Below are 16,847 nucleotides of genomic sequence, written 5' to 3'. Positions count from 1 at the left end.
TATGTTGTTGTAGATACAAGTTTAGCCTGGACTGAGAGCTTTGTAAACTTATAATCATGTGAGCTACATCGCATTCAAATGGCATCAGGTGATCATTGGGGAAAGGCAGAGAAAGGATGGGTTAAGTTGAATATAGATGGTGCATTTTCGAAAAGTATTAACATTGCTGTGATAGGAGGTGTGTTTAGAGATCATGATGGCATTGGGAAGTGTGGGTTTACTATGCGGATTGAGAAAGATTCAGTATTCAGAACTGAGGTAAGAGCTATCTTAGAAGGTCTAAACTTAGCATCGACATTTGGTTTTAGGCAACTAGAGTTGGAGTGTGATAATGTTTTAGTTGTAGAAAATATTTTAGTTGATGGTGTGGGAGCTAATATGTTATTTGAGTTGCGCTTGATTAAGCAACTTTTATGTCGTGATTGGAAAGTTTGTCTTCGACACATCCCCAGTGAACATAATAAAATAGCTAATTCGATGGCTAAATTTGGCAAATGGAATTTGTAATGACTCAAAATTCATGGGCACCGAAAAAGTACATTATCGGGTCTCAGTCTTAGCAAAATGGGTTCATAAATAATTATTAGGAATATTTGTGAGTCTAATAGTGTGTCTAATTAAGTTTTAATTAGGTGAATTTAGCTTAATTAAGAGTAATTAGGAAAAAGGACTAAATTAAATAAGGGGCAAAGGTTGAATTATAAATTAAAAGAAAATAGAAAGGGGCCAAAATGGAAATTTTGCCAATTAACATAAGTGACGCGGCTTAAGCCGTTAAAATCTTAGTATTAATTATTATTAAGGTTTTATATTAAATTATAAATTATATTAATTATTATTATATTATGAAATAAATAAATTAAGACATGACAAATGTAGGGTGCTAAGTGGTACATGTGTAATATGTGAATATATATACACTTGTATATGATTTATTTACTAAAACTTAAGTAAAAGATATTTATAACATTAATTAATATTATTTAATAATAATAATAATATTATTATTATTATATTATATTTATGCCAAATGTATGATGATTAAATAATACATGTGTAAAAAGATAAATATATACAATTGTAATATTTATATTTGTATATTAAATAGATATTTATTATTTAAAAGATATTTATTAGATAAATAATTAAATTATAAGATTTTTATGTGATTAATAAATTAATTTGTGACAAGTATAGGGTACAGATTAAGTACAAGTGTAAAAAATATATGTATACATTTGTAATATATGTATTAGTTATTAATTAGATATTTGTTATTGTTATTGTTATTGTTATTGTTAATTAGTATATATATATATATATATATATATATATATATATATATATATATATATATAAAAGAAATGAAAGAAATGAAAAAAAATAGCAGAAGCCATTTCGAAACAAAACAGGAAAAATAAAGAACGAAAAGGAAAAAGGAAAAACTAAGGGTTTAACGTTTAAAGCTTTGATTGCTAGCAAAAAACCCGAAGCATCGGCATCGAAAAGAAAGGGAAAAGTTGTCGAGGAGTAATCTAACAAATTCGGGTCAATAGGAGTTCAGAGTCCCGGTCTAGCATCCGAACAATCCCGACTCCAGCACAAAATTTTTTGTAATGTTTTCTTCCTTAAATGAAAGTGGCATGTACATAGGTGTTGTAATGGTCACTTTAAAATGTTATATAATTTTGGTTGTAATGAATGATATTTGGTGTTTTGGTACTAAGTTTAATAAAATGGTATGACAAATTTGGTAAGTTTGGGCAATAAATTTAGAAAGAAAAATGAATAAAGTTAAATAGTAAAATTTTATATGATTTTATGAATGTAATTTGATTATATGGTTAAGTCAAAGTTATAGACATGATTTAGGTATATTAAGTGCGCAAATGTCTTGGTTGAAAGATTGGTTTTGGATTGCATTCGGTTTGAAAATTGCAGGGAATGTTAGATATTTGTAAATGGGTTATATTGAGTTCGTACAAAAAAAAATTCCCCGAGCACCTGAATTAGTCCTGAATCACTCCTAACTCGTATTTTGGACCTTGAGGGTCCATCTAAGGGACTTTAAGATCATTTTATATTATGTTTGATAATTAATTGGTAAATTGTAAATTATAAATTGTCTGATAGATTCGGTAATGCTCCGTAACCTTGTTCTAGTGGCGGTTTAGGGTTAAAGGGTGTTACAGAATTATGATGAGATGTAGATATTTGAGGAGATCCCCTCCGTATTAAAGAGCTACTCAAGGGTGATCTCTATCATATGATTGATTCTTCTAGTTAATTTGTTTTTTGCTTTCGCTTTATAGCTGTTTCTTGTTACAAAAATAAATAAATCCATGAATTAAAATTCAAACTACTTTCTTTTTTGATCTTCAATATTGACCGTTAGATAGATTTGTATCTAAGGTATGTTTTTCTACTTGTCGATGAGTATCAATCCACCATATCGATTGTTCAATCATTTCTTGGAGCTTGCTAACCGAACTTAAAAAAAAAAAAAAAACTAAAAGCCCAATGACTAAAATAAATACTTTTGAATAGTTTAGTGACCATTATGTAACTTTTTAGACTTAAGTGACTAAAACATAAACTTACTAATAGTTTAATGACCTTGGGTGAATTTACCCTAAAAATTTTGAAGAACATAGCCCTTTTTACAATGGATTAGGGTTCGTTAGTAAAGGCCCAATCAAAGATATGGTCCATTAATATTGATAAACGAAAACGACATCGCTTAACCTTATGTAGAAAGTTATGCAAATTAGGGTTTCGTCTTCCTCGTTTTTATTCAAAGCTCCTTTCTCTTCATTCTCGTTTGCCTTCAAAACACCATCAAGGTTTCTCTCTTTTTCTCTCATTTATTTTCTGTCTCTTACTGTTTGGTTGCCGAGAAAACCCAACGAGGAAATGGTTTTCTGATTTACCGTTTTCATTGATTAAGACCTGGTTTTAAAGTGATAATTTGGTGATTAAATGCAGGTAAGGATTAACGCCAGAAAGATTTCAAAATGGTTGAGAAAACAAGGGGAAGAAAGGAAGAGGTGGTGACCAGAGAATACACCATCAACCTTCACAAGAGACTCCATGGCTGGTAATTTAACTGCTGATTCTTTTTTTTTTTTTCTTTTTTTCCCCTTCAGTTCATTGTATTGCCGGTTTGGTTTAAGTAGCTTCTCGCTTTCAAATTTATTTACTTATTCATTACTATTTTTCAATATCTCAATGATATTTTATCAACCCAATTGTTAACTTTTACATCCAGTTGTTTGTAATTAGTGGGTTAGCTGTTATTGTAATCAAGAATTTTAGTTGGATGCACAACTTTTGTATATTGTGTAGTTTTTAATTTCATTTTTCGCGTTATATAGATTGTGAGACATTTTTGTAGTCCCCTTGTGCGGTGCTTGACATCGTGTTTTACTTTTTTTTCTTTTGTTTTCATGATTGCATTGGATGAAAGTATTATCAATGTCTGCGTTTGTGAAAAGAGATTTTGGTAGCTATGTCTTGATTCCAAGTACTATATGATTATAGCACTAAATAAGCGTGTTGAATGTGCCTTTGAGGTCCCTCTATTATAGGGACCTGATCAAATTAGTCCCTCTATTATTAAATGGATCAATTTAGGTCATGTACTATTAAAAGGAATCAAATAATCCCAAATTGGAATAGAGTTGATACCATTAAAACTTTTATGGTTCTGTAAATGGAACCTTTCATTTTGAATTGAACTATAATTGAAAAAAAATAATTTTCATGATACTTTTATATAGTGAATGTTAACTCAATCACAATTTGGACTTATTTGATTCTTTTTAATGGTATAAGGATTAAATTGATCCATTTAATAATAAAAAGGACTAATTTGATATAGTCCTTATAATACAGGGACCATCCAAGTACTTTAACCAAATGATCATCCCATGGAGGGAAGTAGCTTATGTTATTCCAACTCTTCATTTTTCTTAGCAGCGACGCTTGCATTAGAATCCAAGGAACATAGACAGTAGCTTTATGATTATAGCACGAGGGAAGTAGCCTATGTTACTGACTCTTCATTTTTCTTATATAGTATCACTACCGGATGCATACCCGAACAAGGGTTCAAGGATATGATCCTCTTGAGGACTATCCAAATGCATGAAAACTTATGGGGAAAAAAATCGAACATAACCATGTACGACACTCGTATTTCAATCCAAGGAACATTAGACATTAGCTTTATGGATTCCATTGGTGGTGACTGGCAAAAGTTTTTGAGTAACTTATTGTGTTAAACTTTGAAACAGCACATTCAAGAAGAAGGCTCCCAAGGCTATAAAGGAGATCAGGAAATTTGCCGAAAAAGCCATGGGGACAAAGGATGTACGAGTCGACGTGAAGCTGAACAAGCACATATGGAGCCGAGGGATCCGAAGTGTCCCAAGAAGGATTAGGGTTCGTATTGCTCGGAGGAGAAACGATGACGAAGATGCAAAGGAAGAGCTCTACTCTTTGGTAACTGTTGCTGAAATCCCAGCTGAAGGACTGAAAGGCTTGGGCACCAAAGTCATTGACGATGATGATGAGTAATTTATTGGTTTTCTTTTAGTTTATGAAAACTTTTAAAATTTTGTTTGAGACCGACAACTTTATCATTAGAATTTTTTGGGTTAAGTTTTGTAGTAATTTCTTGTGAGACATTAAAGTTTTCCTCGTATATTTGGGTTCATTGTTGTTAGTCTTTTAAGCTTTAATTGTAGTGGAAATTACATATACAAATAGTGATGGGCCGGGCGGGACGACCGGTTTTTTGTCTGCCCCAATTCCGACCCGATATACCCCAATATAATTCAACTTCAACACGATCCGAAATTAAATATTGATTTATTTTCAGTCCGATCCATATTTATATTTTTATTAAAATAGAATAATAATTTTAATATTTTATTTTAATGATTATATTAATTGTTTTTCGTATGATTGTGCTAGAGTAAAAAATTAATATAATTTTTATTATATATAAGGAATAGTGTGCATTTTCGTAAATTTCTTGACCTTAAATGGAAAATTAGATTCATCGTGTCGAATCAAATCAAAACTCGTTGAATTTAATTTTTTTGTCATCTTTAATTTTAGACATGAGTATTTTTAAATTACATAAAATAATTCAAATGGCAAATGTTTGATTTCGGTAGATCGGATTTTGTTTGAAAAATAATTGAATTTTTTAAAAGAAAATGTTTTTATTATTTATGATTTAGTAATTTGTTTACCAACCATGCTAGCTACTTTTAAAAAAATTATTTAAAGATCATCCATGATGTTAAATATAAAGTGATGCTCAAATTAGTGTTGGTTGAAGCAACCATTTTTAGTCGGTTGATGCAACCTTTATCGTAGCTTTTAGCCATAAATTCCATATCATCAAGCCATTTCTCAAGCAGCCATTTACACATATATTTCACATAAGCTTCGGCACAGTTCATGTCATCCTGCAAATGCACCCGGTCCTCAACTGAACTTCCATGTGAATGTTTTTAGACCTTATAAATGAATGTAAAAAAGGAGTATTATGAACTATTGCTAGAGTGCCATACATACCTGAAGATCTGCAAATGCTATTTCGGGTTCCACCATCCAAAACTCAGCCAAATGCCTTGATGTATGAGACTGTTCAGCTCGAAATATCGGTCCAAACGTATACACGTTACTGATAGCATAAGCATATGTTTCAATCTGTAGTTAACCAGAAACCGTCAAAAAAGCTTAACGGGCGAAAAAGTCTTGAGTGTAATCAATCTTGCCATCCTTTTGGGGGATCCCAGGTTTCAAATTAGATCTCTCATCCAGCTTTAAGAGGCTCTCTTTCGCTTTGTTAAGTTCCACAACCGAAGCGCCGGTATCGGCCTTGCTTGCTTTAGCATCTTTGAGTTGCTTAACAGCCAATCCTCTCTCACTCACAAGTTGCTTAGCGGCTTCCATATCGGCCTCCAATGGAGGAGGGTTTTTTAATTAGATCTTTCTCCAGCATTTCAGCTTCACTGATCAAAGTTGTAACTTGGAACATTTCACCAGCACCCTCACAATCACTGGTGGTTATAATTGGAGTGTGCACATAAAGGAAATGGTGTTCTTGGAAGAAAGAATGGGTAGCGAGAGCAAGCGCATTCCGTATTTGAGCAATGACGGCAATCTGAATCAGTATATAATTTAATAATGATCACACAATAATAAACATGCCAAGAGAAAATATTTGCTAAAGCATTGTATTGCTGAAAAAACCTGTTATTTACAACTACAATGAAAGTAAATATATATTATCGTAAATTTGTCCTTTGTAACAGAATGGAGAATAGAGAAAGAACGTTGCAGCAAACTTGCGACGTGGCTGTATCACACAGCTAATAGGCTTGCAACGTGGCTGTGATATACAGCTAATACACAACAAATAGCTGTAAGCCTGTAATGATCGTGTTTTAGGACGTCGCCCTGCATCACTCTATGCACTGAGATTCGATCATTATCCCGTATGCGCTCACATCAAAGGTACTGTAATTTTTGGACATAAACTGGCCCCTCTTGCAGGTGGTTCGAGACTTTGATGGAAGCACACACGGGATGACAACCGAATCTCAACTCATAAGGCAACATGTCATTTAGCAAATACCATACATGTTACCTACGTCACTCAAGCTCGAGTATGAGTGCCGCATATATTATGTGCTCCAATACAGGTATGATATTTTTTCATGAAAATGGAAAATAGTTTAGAGGCCATATCCCCCTATTCATGTGTAAGCATGTAATGATCATATTTCAAGACATCGTCCTGCATCACCATATGCAGTTACATCAAAGGTACTGTAATTTTTTGACACCAACTGACCCGTCCTGCAGGTGGTTCGAGACTTTGAAGTAAGCAAACGCGAGATGATGACCGAATCTCAACTTGTAAGGCAACATGTCATTACAGTAGCAAATACCATACATGTTATCTATGTTACTGGAACTTGAGTATGAGTGCAGCATATGGTATATGCTCCTATACAGGTATGGTCTTTTTTCGTGAAAATGGAAAATCGCACCAACATTAAATATTTCACAAAATATCTTGTGTATGATAAATCATGAAAAATAGAAACATTAACTCAATCTTAAATTGACTAAACTACTCTTATGTGGTTTCTAATTGAACTGTTCGGTGTTGACTTGTTCTGAAAATTGATAAGTATTTCAAAATTTTAAGCATTTTCTTAAGGAAATACTAAAGATTCAGTTCGTTCCAAAAGGGAAACGATGAGGGATTCAAATTGATTTAGAGATTGATACCGTGTTGGTTCGAGATCGAAGATGAAGATGATCCCTCAAAAATTAAAGCGTGAGCTTCGTTTTCGGTATCGGATACTTAGCCGGATCCACCTCACCAATATGGACCACCTTTTCGACCCGAAGCTCAATCCTCTGCTTCGTCCCTTCAGGCGGAACCTTCAATATTCCATCAACCACTACGCAAGTGCCGGTCGCCACCAGCTTACTGAGAACAGCCACGCCGGCATCCATAGTCACCTGCAAGTTCGCCGGACACGCACCGTCGTTCAGTTCCAAGAACCTTTCCCTTGCTCTCTCCCAGTCTTCAGTCAACCACCGGCGCGGACACGTTGCCCCGCGAGGCCAGCCCCACCGTCCGGCCGGCCAACGATGGACCGGATCAAGACACGGTAAGAGAATGCATGGTTCTCAACGGATCCGGTCAAATTCATCGCTGCTATCCGGTCCGCCGCCGCCGTTGCCTGATCTGTTCCCGCCATTCGCTTTTCTGAGCTGGAAAGATTTAAGGCTTTCGAAATTAGAAACTCGCGATAAAGTTAAAAACCCTAAAAATGAATTTTGTATGCTGTAAGGGATGATCTGTAGGAGCTAGTACTACAGTAATTCTGATGTATTCCCATGAGTCTTTCGTTTCAATATTTGGCTCTCTGCACGTGTCTTCTTTTTATTGGGTGGTTTAAAAGGACTCGTGGAATATTTGTCTGAAACAGAGAGATTGACACTCAGTTTCTTAAGGCGGCGCATTACTTTAAGACAGGATTTCCTTGCTGACGTTGTTAGAATCTTAGTGTTCGCAAAATGTCAAACTTTTTGACCAATATTTTGTTATTTATTTTTCTAATTTCCACTTATTTCTATTTTAAACATATTTTTAATATATTTTTTAAAAAGTGGAATTTAATTGTAGTGTAATTGGATAATGATTCTTTTTTTTAGATATGTAATTTTAAAAATAGATTTTGCTAATGGATTGTGCTGAGCCACTCTTCAAAACTTACTATACTAAATAATATAAAATCTCAATATCTTAAAATTAAATAAATAAATAAATTTGTTAGAAAATTTCTTAAATGCATATTTATTTTAAAATTGTAAATAATCATCTAATTAAAAACTTAAGTTAATTTTAAAAATAATTTTGGGGAAATAAACCATTCCTTGAAAATAGATGGTGAGAAAAAAAATGAAAGATGAAAAGGAGGGTATGGGAGATAAATAAATTTAAGTATTATTTAATTTTATTGATCTTTCATATTTTCTTATTTTATTTCAATAAATATTGTTGAACACTTTTTTAGAAAAAATACATGAATTTTAATACTCAATTATATTAGGTACGAATAAAAACTAAATATAATGTTTTGAGTCTGACTTAGGAATTTGTAACTAAATATAAAGGTGAAAATTTGCTATTAGTCTCTCTATTATATATTATATATAAGTTTTAGATTTAATCTTTATATTTTAATTTGATTAATTTTAGTTTATGTATATTTTAAAATGGTCAATTTTAATCTCTATCTTTATTAGTTCGAAATTTCAGTCCTAACCTAAAATGATAGTAGTTAAATTTGTTTCATTAAATTTTGTTATTAATTTTATTATGCGTAAAGTTATAAATTTAATTTATATTCTCCTTTTAGATTATTCTTAGTCCTTATACTTTTGAATTTTAAAACTTTAGTTAAACCCATTAACTGATTTTTTTGTGTATAATAATATGTAAGAAGAATAAGTGACATCAAAGGTGAAGCTAGATATTTTTAGGGTAATTATAAAATTTCGAGAGATCAGAATGTATTTCTATCATGTATTAATTTATAATTCCATTATTTTTAAGAGATTAAACATATTTTATTCATATCTTAAGGGCAAAGTACAATTTTATTGTAAATTAACTTGTAATTTTATTATTTCTAAAGAGATTGAAATGAAAATTTCCGTTTTAAGGAATTAACTTTTAATTTTTATTTTATTATAATCCACTTAAAACGAATTTATAATAAATTTAAGTTTAACAAATTATTAATTGAATTTGTAATTCTAAATTCGAAAAATAAAAGACTAAATTCTTTCGAATAAAACTGACAACTAACATTCAAACAAATAAAGCGCAGTGAAGATATATAACCGTCAGTGCGCGCCACGTTGAAAACCAATATCCGACCTTTCCCAGACATTTCTTTTCAGTTTTTTTATTTCACAGATTTCTCAACTCCCAAATCCCTAATTTCTCAATTTTTACAGATTAGGTTAGATTCCCCCCTTTTGCATTATTCTTTTTTTCTTTACTTACTCTTTTAACTCTTTTCTTTTTGCTGTTTTCTGGTGATTGATTATGTAACAGCTTATATATATGATCGTATTGGTGATTGTTGTTAAGCAGAATATCAGGTGTTTTAATTCGCGGAGAGGTAGCTATGTTTAAAGGGATTTTTGGAAAAACCAAGCCGGAAACAAATGCTCTAACCACGTTAGACAAATTAAATGAGGTATTTCCTCGATGTTGTACTTTTTTTTCCTTTAATCGGGAAATAAGTTGTTTGTTTGTTGCATTTCTTTTTTGCGTGAACTGTGTGATTTGAAATTTGCATTTGGTGATTTCGGTGGGTTGATTTTATAGTTTCGGGATTTGTTTGAAAGAACTGAGTTGCTAGCTGATGAATTAATGGGAAATAATATGATAATCCTTTTGGTGAATTACTGAATCGATTGATTACATTTTGGATCGATAAAAATTAATGAACTTATGAAGTGGAATTAAATTTAGTTAAAAAAATACATTCAGTAGAGTCAGTTGATCACTTTAGTAATTGGCCATTTTCAGAGGATGATAGTTGTTTACTTTGGTTGATGACTTGAAGGTGAAACTTTTCTTTTAATGCTTCCTTTGATGAGAGTATTACTTTTTCCATACATCTTAATACTAGAGTTAGCAATAAACTAATTACACTTGATAATTTTTAGCTACTAATATAACTTGTTTTCAGCAAAGGGAAGGGAAAACTTTTTTCTTATTTTGTGGAGGTCTTATTTTATGTTATAACAAATTGTTTTAATACTTATGCAATAATTAAGCTTTTACTTGTGTCAATACACCAAATAACCAAACGAGGCATGTACTAGTTTTCGGGACAGAAAAACTGATTAATAACTGAATTTTGTTTCTTAAAACTTACTAGCACAATTTATCAAGTAAAGCCTATTAGATAAAAGGAATGTTGTGTATGCTTATTCCATGCCAGTCTCACTAGAAGATGGAATATGATCTTTTCTATAAGGTTAGAAATTTGGGTTTATTGGTTGTGTGTTGGAGATGCTCAAACTCCAGAACTGTAATCATAATGCTAAATCCAGCAGTTTTTATTTTGCACGGTGCTGCAAGTCACATTTATTTGTTTCAAATGATTGAATTATGTTGTTTCTCTTCTACGTTTTGCTTAAAATGAGCCCTATATCGGTTTCCATCATGTAGACCCTTGAAATGCTTGAGAAAAAGGAAAGTGTGCTTCTGAAAAAGACTGCTGCAGAGGTTGAAAAGGCCAAGGAGTATGCCAAAGGGAGAAATAAGAAAGGTATGATTGCAATATATATACACAAATGGTTAATGTTTTTCCTTGTTTTCCATCTTTTTTTCTATTGAAAAAAATTTCTTTGTGAATTATAGTAGTTTTTATGCTTTGTTTCTTGATGCTTGTATATAAATATGGGATATATTGTAGGATGTAAAATTCTTTTCTCTCGCAACAGTATAATGTGATGGCTTCTAGCTTACTCATGTTGGAGCTTCATTTTAATTAGTCATATATTTTTCAGTTATTATAGTCGATGTTTAATTATTCATCCATAACAACCCCCCTAGGGGTATAATCGAGCCAAGCCGAGCTTGAATACTGGCAAGCTTGAGCTCGACCACAAAATTCGGAGCTCGATACTTGACTCGAGCTTAATTGAACATTTATTTTTAGGCTCGAGCTTGATTAAGCTTGTTTATCTATTTTGTACTCAAACTCAAGCTTGATTAAGCTTGTATGTATTCAAGCTTGAGCCCGAGCTCAACTTGATAATTTTACTTAGGGTTAATAATACATATTAAGGGCAATAACATAATTTAATAATATAAAAATATTAAAAATGAAAAGCTTGATAAAGCTCCCAAGCCATTCGCGCAGAGTATTACTAAGCTTGAATTCAGCTTAATTGATAACTCAAGCTCAGCTCCATAGTTACCGAATCGAGTTCTTGTTTTTTCTCGAGTTGAACTCAAGTAGCTTGTGAGCACCAATTTCTTATTTACACATTGAACCCCTCCCCCGTGCCCCCTTACACTTCAATTCTCAAAATGAAGGAAAGACCAAATGAGAATGAAGATGCCCCCAAAATAAAAGAAATAACACCCTGATGTTTTATAGCATTGCAAGCTTCATTTTTGGGGTCTTTTGGTTCAATCACTGTCAGCTCGTAATGTTCTTTGGACATTGAGTGATGATCTGATGCAGATTAACATTACCATGCTAAAATATGATGCTGGGTTTCTAATTTATCATGTGCTCATGTCATGTGAAGGTTTAACAATCAAAGATCCTCCGGAAGAAAATTTTAAATAGATCATTTGAATTATGAGTTAATTTAAAACCATGTTATGCAGTTTGATTGCCATATTTATATCGTTTACTTAGTATTCATTATGCTACTCTATGCAGCGGCTATACAGTGCTTGAAGAGGAAGAAACTGTATGAACAGCAAATCGAACAGCTTGGGAACTTTCAGCTTCGTGTTCACGATCAAGTAAGCTCTGAATTTTGTTAATTTTTTAGTGCTTTAACCGTGTCCTGAAGGCTTTTTTGAGTTTTTTTCCATTTCATTGATTGTTCTATATCAACTTATACAGATGATAATGTTAGAAGGTGCCAAAGCCACAACTGAAACTGTGGATGCATTGAGAACTGGAGCATCTGCGATGAAGGCGATGCAGAAAGCAACGTATGTAACTGACATATTTTTACTGTTAGGCAAAAATTTTTCTTTTATGCTTTTCTTCATTGTACTTGTCCCTTTGCATTGCCATTTACTGAACGTGTGCTGACTTGGAATTTAGCACTTTTTTTCAACCTTCATGAAGCTAGGGCAGTGTCCAGTTCTCACTATTTTACTCAAAATGGCTTTCGTACAGTAGCATAGATGATGTGGACAAAACAATGGATGAGATCAACGAACAAACCGAGAACATGAAACAGATTCAGGAAGCACTATCAACTCCTATCGGAGCTGCGGCTGATTTTGATGAGGTTATAACTTTCTGATGCACTCTCATTTTTTCCTCCATCCTATCATCGGTGTTCATAAATACCATGTCCGGCACTTATATGCATCTTAACAATTGAGTCCGAAACTTTTGATATCGTAGGATGAATTGGAAGCTGAACTCGAAGAACTTGAAGGTGCTGAATTAGAAGAACAGCTTCTCCAGCCTGCAACAACTGCCCCGGCAGCACCAGTACAGGTGCCTGCTAGCAGTCAACCAGCTCGACCCGTTCCTCAAAAACACACAGCCGAAGAAGATGAACTCGCTGCATTGCAGGCTGAGATGGCACTTTAAGGTAAGTCATTCTAAGTTCAGTTTAACTCTATGGGGGAATCACATATAGAGCTTTAAAACATGGCTAAATTACCTGATAGTGTAGGTCACCATTGCATCCACAATGCCATAAACATTTGTATTATTAAATCATCTTGAAATTTATGTGCATGAAACTAAACGAATCCCCCCCTTATCTGTATTCATAACCTCCTTTCCCTAACAATTTATTAGTCCCCAAACAGTTTTAAAATATCATTAAACACTAATATAAATTATGTTATTTAGCTTTTTTTTTTCAAAATGTTTATATTTAGCATTTGTATTTGATATATATTCAAATATGACTACAATAAATAATCCGTAAATACACATACTAAACCTGAGATTTCAAAGATCTCATCATGACCTCAACTTGATTCATTGGCAGGTTTTAATTATTTTAATTTTAATTTATTTGTCATCAGTTGAAATTTTAGTTCATTAACTTGTATATTAGATACAATTCATTAAATTTTTTCATGTGATGCTATGAAACATCCACGATGTAAATGAAAAAAATTCATGTAAAAATATATTTATGGATAATTGGAATTTGGAATAATAGATCAAACTTTTTACTAAAAATTTTAAAATCTAGTACTTTTCTTTTAATTTTTAAGTACTTTTTGTATATTTTACACATATATTCATTTTTGGGGGTCAATATATTAAAGAATTTGCTAGCTAAGGCAGCATAAATGGTGATGAACGGCTAGCTGCCAATTTTAGTGTTTCTACCACTAGTATGTATTTTCATTTAAACCCATTTATGATGGTGAATGAATGCATTATTACTGAAAATATTTTGATTTATAAAATATAATTATTGAACTTTTATATCTTTCAAAATTGAAATAAAGTAAAACTGATGAATTTTAGTAAAAATTAAAGAAAAATTAACCCTACGATATTTCATTCTTGTTCATATAATATATATAAAAGTACGAGTTTAAAAAAATTAATTGTTGAGAATATTTTTTATCATATTATTAAATTAACATCTAAATATAATTATAATTTAATTTAAAATAATTAAATAATTTTTATAATATATATTTATGATGATATTCGTCCCAATTAATTGTAGTATGGAGACTCTTTTAAGTTTGTCAAATTTAATTTACGTAATTCATAAATATATTAATAATATAATATATTTATATACTTCAAGTTTTTGATAAAGGAGTAAATATGATATATATATATATATATATATATATATATATATATTTATAATATTTTATATCAAACAAAACTATTGAGCTTTAATTTGAATAGAATTTTAAATATAATATAAATAATATATTAAAGTAATATATTAATTAAATTTTAAGTTTAGGTCTATAAATAACATTCAGTAGTTAGTTGTATTCAATTAAAAGATCAAAAGAATGGAGAATTAAATCAAATTGAGGTTCTTTAAAAGTAAATATCAAATCATATTTGAACAGAAAGATGAAAGGCTATTTTAGTTGATGATGAGAATGATGAAACTGTTTTTTTTTTTAATTTGTTTATATTGTAGGAAGCAGTCATTCTTAAAATTGTTTATTTATTTATTTATTTAGGTTTATTTCGAAAAAGAGAGTTAAATAACAATTATTTTAATCATTATTATATGTTTATTAATTTAATGTAAATATATTTTATATTTATCATGAACTAATATTATAATTTTTGCATGTTGTTTTAGTTTTTTTAATTTAATATTATAATTTACAAGTCCAAAATAATTAATTACATTGAAAGTCAAATGTTGATTGAAAATAATGAAGAGCCAATAGATTGCAGAAGGTCAAGATAGAAAATGATGACGGGAATGGTAGGTTGAAGTAAAAGATTAAACTAACAAATTTAAATATATTTGTAATATTATTAGTATTTATTTTTATATTTTATTTTATTTTAATTTTTAGAATGTTGTTTTTAATTTGTCTAGATATACTTTTATTTCAACTAGGATGTTGAAGTTTTAAAAATATCTTTAATTTTTTTATAATGCAATCAGATTATTTAATATCTCAATATTTGTTCTAGTAATAAAATAAACTATTATAAAATTAAAAATATATTGTGTTCTAGATAGCTAAGTTGATTTCGAGCACTAATTTATTTGAATTTATTTTTTAATTAATAACATTATTATTTGGTTTTAAATTAAGAAAAATAAATATAAAATAATAAATAGTTTTTAATATTCAAATTAAAATTTTAATTAAAAGTTAATTCGATAATTGTAATGCATTAAAATCGTAATTAATTTTATCTATTATTAGTCTGCATCCAAATTAAATCAAAATCTAATTTTAAAATACTTTTTTATTTACATAAATTTTCAAAATAAAATTGCTTTACTTTTATTCAAATCCATAATAAGTGTTAATAGTAATATCTTAAATTATACTTTTATTATAATTTAAATTATTCAATTTAATCAATAATAAATATCTTATTATTTTAAATTATTTTTATTTAAATCGATATTAGTTCTATTATCAAATGACAAAACACAAAATAGATACAAACACACAAAAAACGTAATATACAAAGAGGGTGGTATTACATGAAACATTTATTCTATAATAAAAAATAACATTATTATTTAATATATTAATAAATCATTAATTTATTCGTTGATTTTGTAGAGATTAAAAAATTAAGATTGAAGAGTAAAATGTATAAATTTGCAGTATATCCGTACTTTGAACATTGTAAAGATATATTTTTAATATATATAATTACTCAATTATGATTTGAAATTCTTTTTGTTTTTTAATATTATATAAAAATTATTTTATAATAATAACGAAATAAAATTATTTAATTAAATAATGAAACATAAACACGTATTTTCACGCACAACGCATGTGATACCAAAAACTAATAGATAAAAATAGCCATGTTTTAATGTACATTTAAAATATTAAAATTACAATTTTATCATAAAATTGAAAGTTCAAAAATCAATGGAGTCATTATTATATAGATTACGATCCAAAAGCAAATAACTTTAAATTATATATTTTAAAAGAAATACAAAGCAAACGCAAACAGTAAAAATTATTAGTTTAATTTTGGGTAAATTGTATTAGTAGTCACCTAACTAATCGTAAATTTCCTTTTTATTTCTCAACTATGAAATGTTACAAAATGTTCACTCAAATATTCAATTTTACCTTCTTTGGTCACCAACAACTAATTGTGGCATCTTTTAAAATTGTCATATTAGCAACTTTAACTTTCAACATTTATAAATAACGAGTGAAGTCTTGATTCTAAACAAATTTAACTCTCAACATTCACACAATGTTTTTTTTTTGTAGTTTTGCCTTTCTTTGTGACATTGAGGATTAGTTTTAAAAGAATGAAAAAAATGAATATTATTATCTTGGATTTTAGGGTATTTCAATTTTTGCATATTTTCAATCAAAATTATTTGATAATTTTTTTTTAGCTTTTTAGGTGGAAGGATCACAAAAAAAAGGAAAGCTGCAAAAAATAACAAATTACACAATGTGCAATTGTTGAGGGTTATATTTTTAGAATCAAAACTAAATTGACATAATGTATAAATGTTTAAGGTTAAAGTTGGTATTATGTCAATTTTAAAAGTTGCTACCATTAGCCAGTTGGTACTAAAAAGAAAAAATTAAATAGTTGGATGATTATTTGTAACTTTCGATACTCGGTGACAAAAATAAATTTACTAATAATTAAATAATTATTTTATAACTTTTATAGTTAGATGAACAAAACTGAATCCTCAACCTTATAAGCCATGTAACATCACTATATATGTTTGTTAAAAGGACCAAAGAAAATTAATAAGTTGTACAATACAAAAGGGAAAAATGCATAGCCTTGCCAAATTGCCTATATTATTTGTTTCTAGAGGCATAATGATGTTAA

The 16,847-nt window shown here is 30.0% G+C and overlaps 2 protein-coding genes and 1 pseudogene across 3 annotated transcripts; 2 read left to right on the top strand and 1 right to left on the bottom strand.

The window, feature by feature from the left end:
• The first annotated feature begins 2,738 nt into the window (after positions 1-2,738).
• Positions 2,739-4,717, top strand: LOC105792925 (60S ribosomal protein L31). 2 transcript variants are annotated; one of them, XM_012621778.2, is made up of 4 exons: positions 2,739-2,843; positions 2,986-3,097; positions 4,079-4,183; positions 4,296-4,717. In XM_012621778.2, exons 2-4 carry the CDS (start codon positions 3,015-3,017, stop codon positions 4,576-4,578), a joined length of 471 nt encoding a protein of 156 aa, XP_012477232.1. In that variant the 5' UTR covers positions 2,739-2,843; positions 2,986-3,014; the 3' UTR covers positions 4,579-4,717. The 2 variants fall into 2 exon arrangements, with proteins under 2 accessions (XP_012477232.1, XP_012477233.1); XM_012621779.2 differs by lacking the exon at positions 4,079-4,183.
• A 494-nt stretch (positions 4,718-5,211) lies between these two features.
• LOC105792922 (asparagine--tRNA ligase, cytoplasmic 1-like) lies at positions 5,212-8,002 on the bottom strand (annotated as a pseudogene).
• Positions 8,003-9,433: 1,431 nt separating this feature from the next.
• Positions 9,434-13,183, top strand: LOC105792924 (vacuolar protein sorting-associated protein 32 homolog 2). Its single transcript, XM_012621776.2, has 7 exons — positions 9,434-9,569; positions 9,704-9,809; positions 10,793-10,892; positions 12,021-12,106; positions 12,210-12,301; positions 12,492-12,606; positions 12,726-13,183. Exons 2-7 carry the CDS (start codon positions 9,738-9,740, stop codon positions 12,915-12,917), a joined length of 657 nt encoding a protein of 218 aa, XP_012477230.1. The 5' UTR covers positions 9,434-9,569; positions 9,704-9,737; the 3' UTR covers positions 12,918-13,183.
• The last annotated feature ends 3,664 nt before the right edge of the window (positions 13,184-16,847 follow it).

The sequence above is a fragment of the Gossypium raimondii genome, chromosome 8 (assembly GCF_025698545.1).
Source record: "Gossypium raimondii isolate GPD5lz chromosome 8, ASM2569854v1, whole genome shotgun sequence".
Classification (NCBI taxonomy): domain Eukaryota; kingdom Viridiplantae; phylum Streptophyta; class Magnoliopsida; order Malvales; family Malvaceae; genus Gossypium; species Gossypium raimondii.
This window is presented reverse-complemented; position numbering and strand designations above follow the sequence as displayed.

Coding starts and splice junctions, on each gene's coding strand:
- LOC105792925 (XM_012621778.2), top strand. CDS start 3,015: ATGGTTGAGAAAACAAGGGGAAGAAAGGAAGAGGTGGTGACCAGAGAA. Junction 3,098..4,078: donor CACAAGAGACTCCATGGCTG/GTAATTTAACTG, acceptor TTTCTTATATAG/TATCACTACCGGATGCATAC. Junction 4,184..4,295: donor AAAAAATCGAACATAACCAT/GTACGACACTCG, acceptor ACTTTGAAACAG/CACATTCAAGAAGAAGGCTC.
- LOC105792924 (XM_012621776.2), top strand. CDS start 9,738: ATGTTTAAAGGGATTTTTGGAAAAACCAAGCCGGAAACAAATGCTCTA. Junction 12,107..12,209: donor AGCTTCGTGTTCACGATCAA/GTAAGCTCTGAA, acceptor CAACTTATACAG/ATGATAATGTTAGAAGGTGC. Junction 12,607..12,725: donor CTGCGGCTGATTTTGATGAG/GTTATAACTTTC, acceptor TTGATATCGTAG/GATGAATTGGAAGCTGAACT.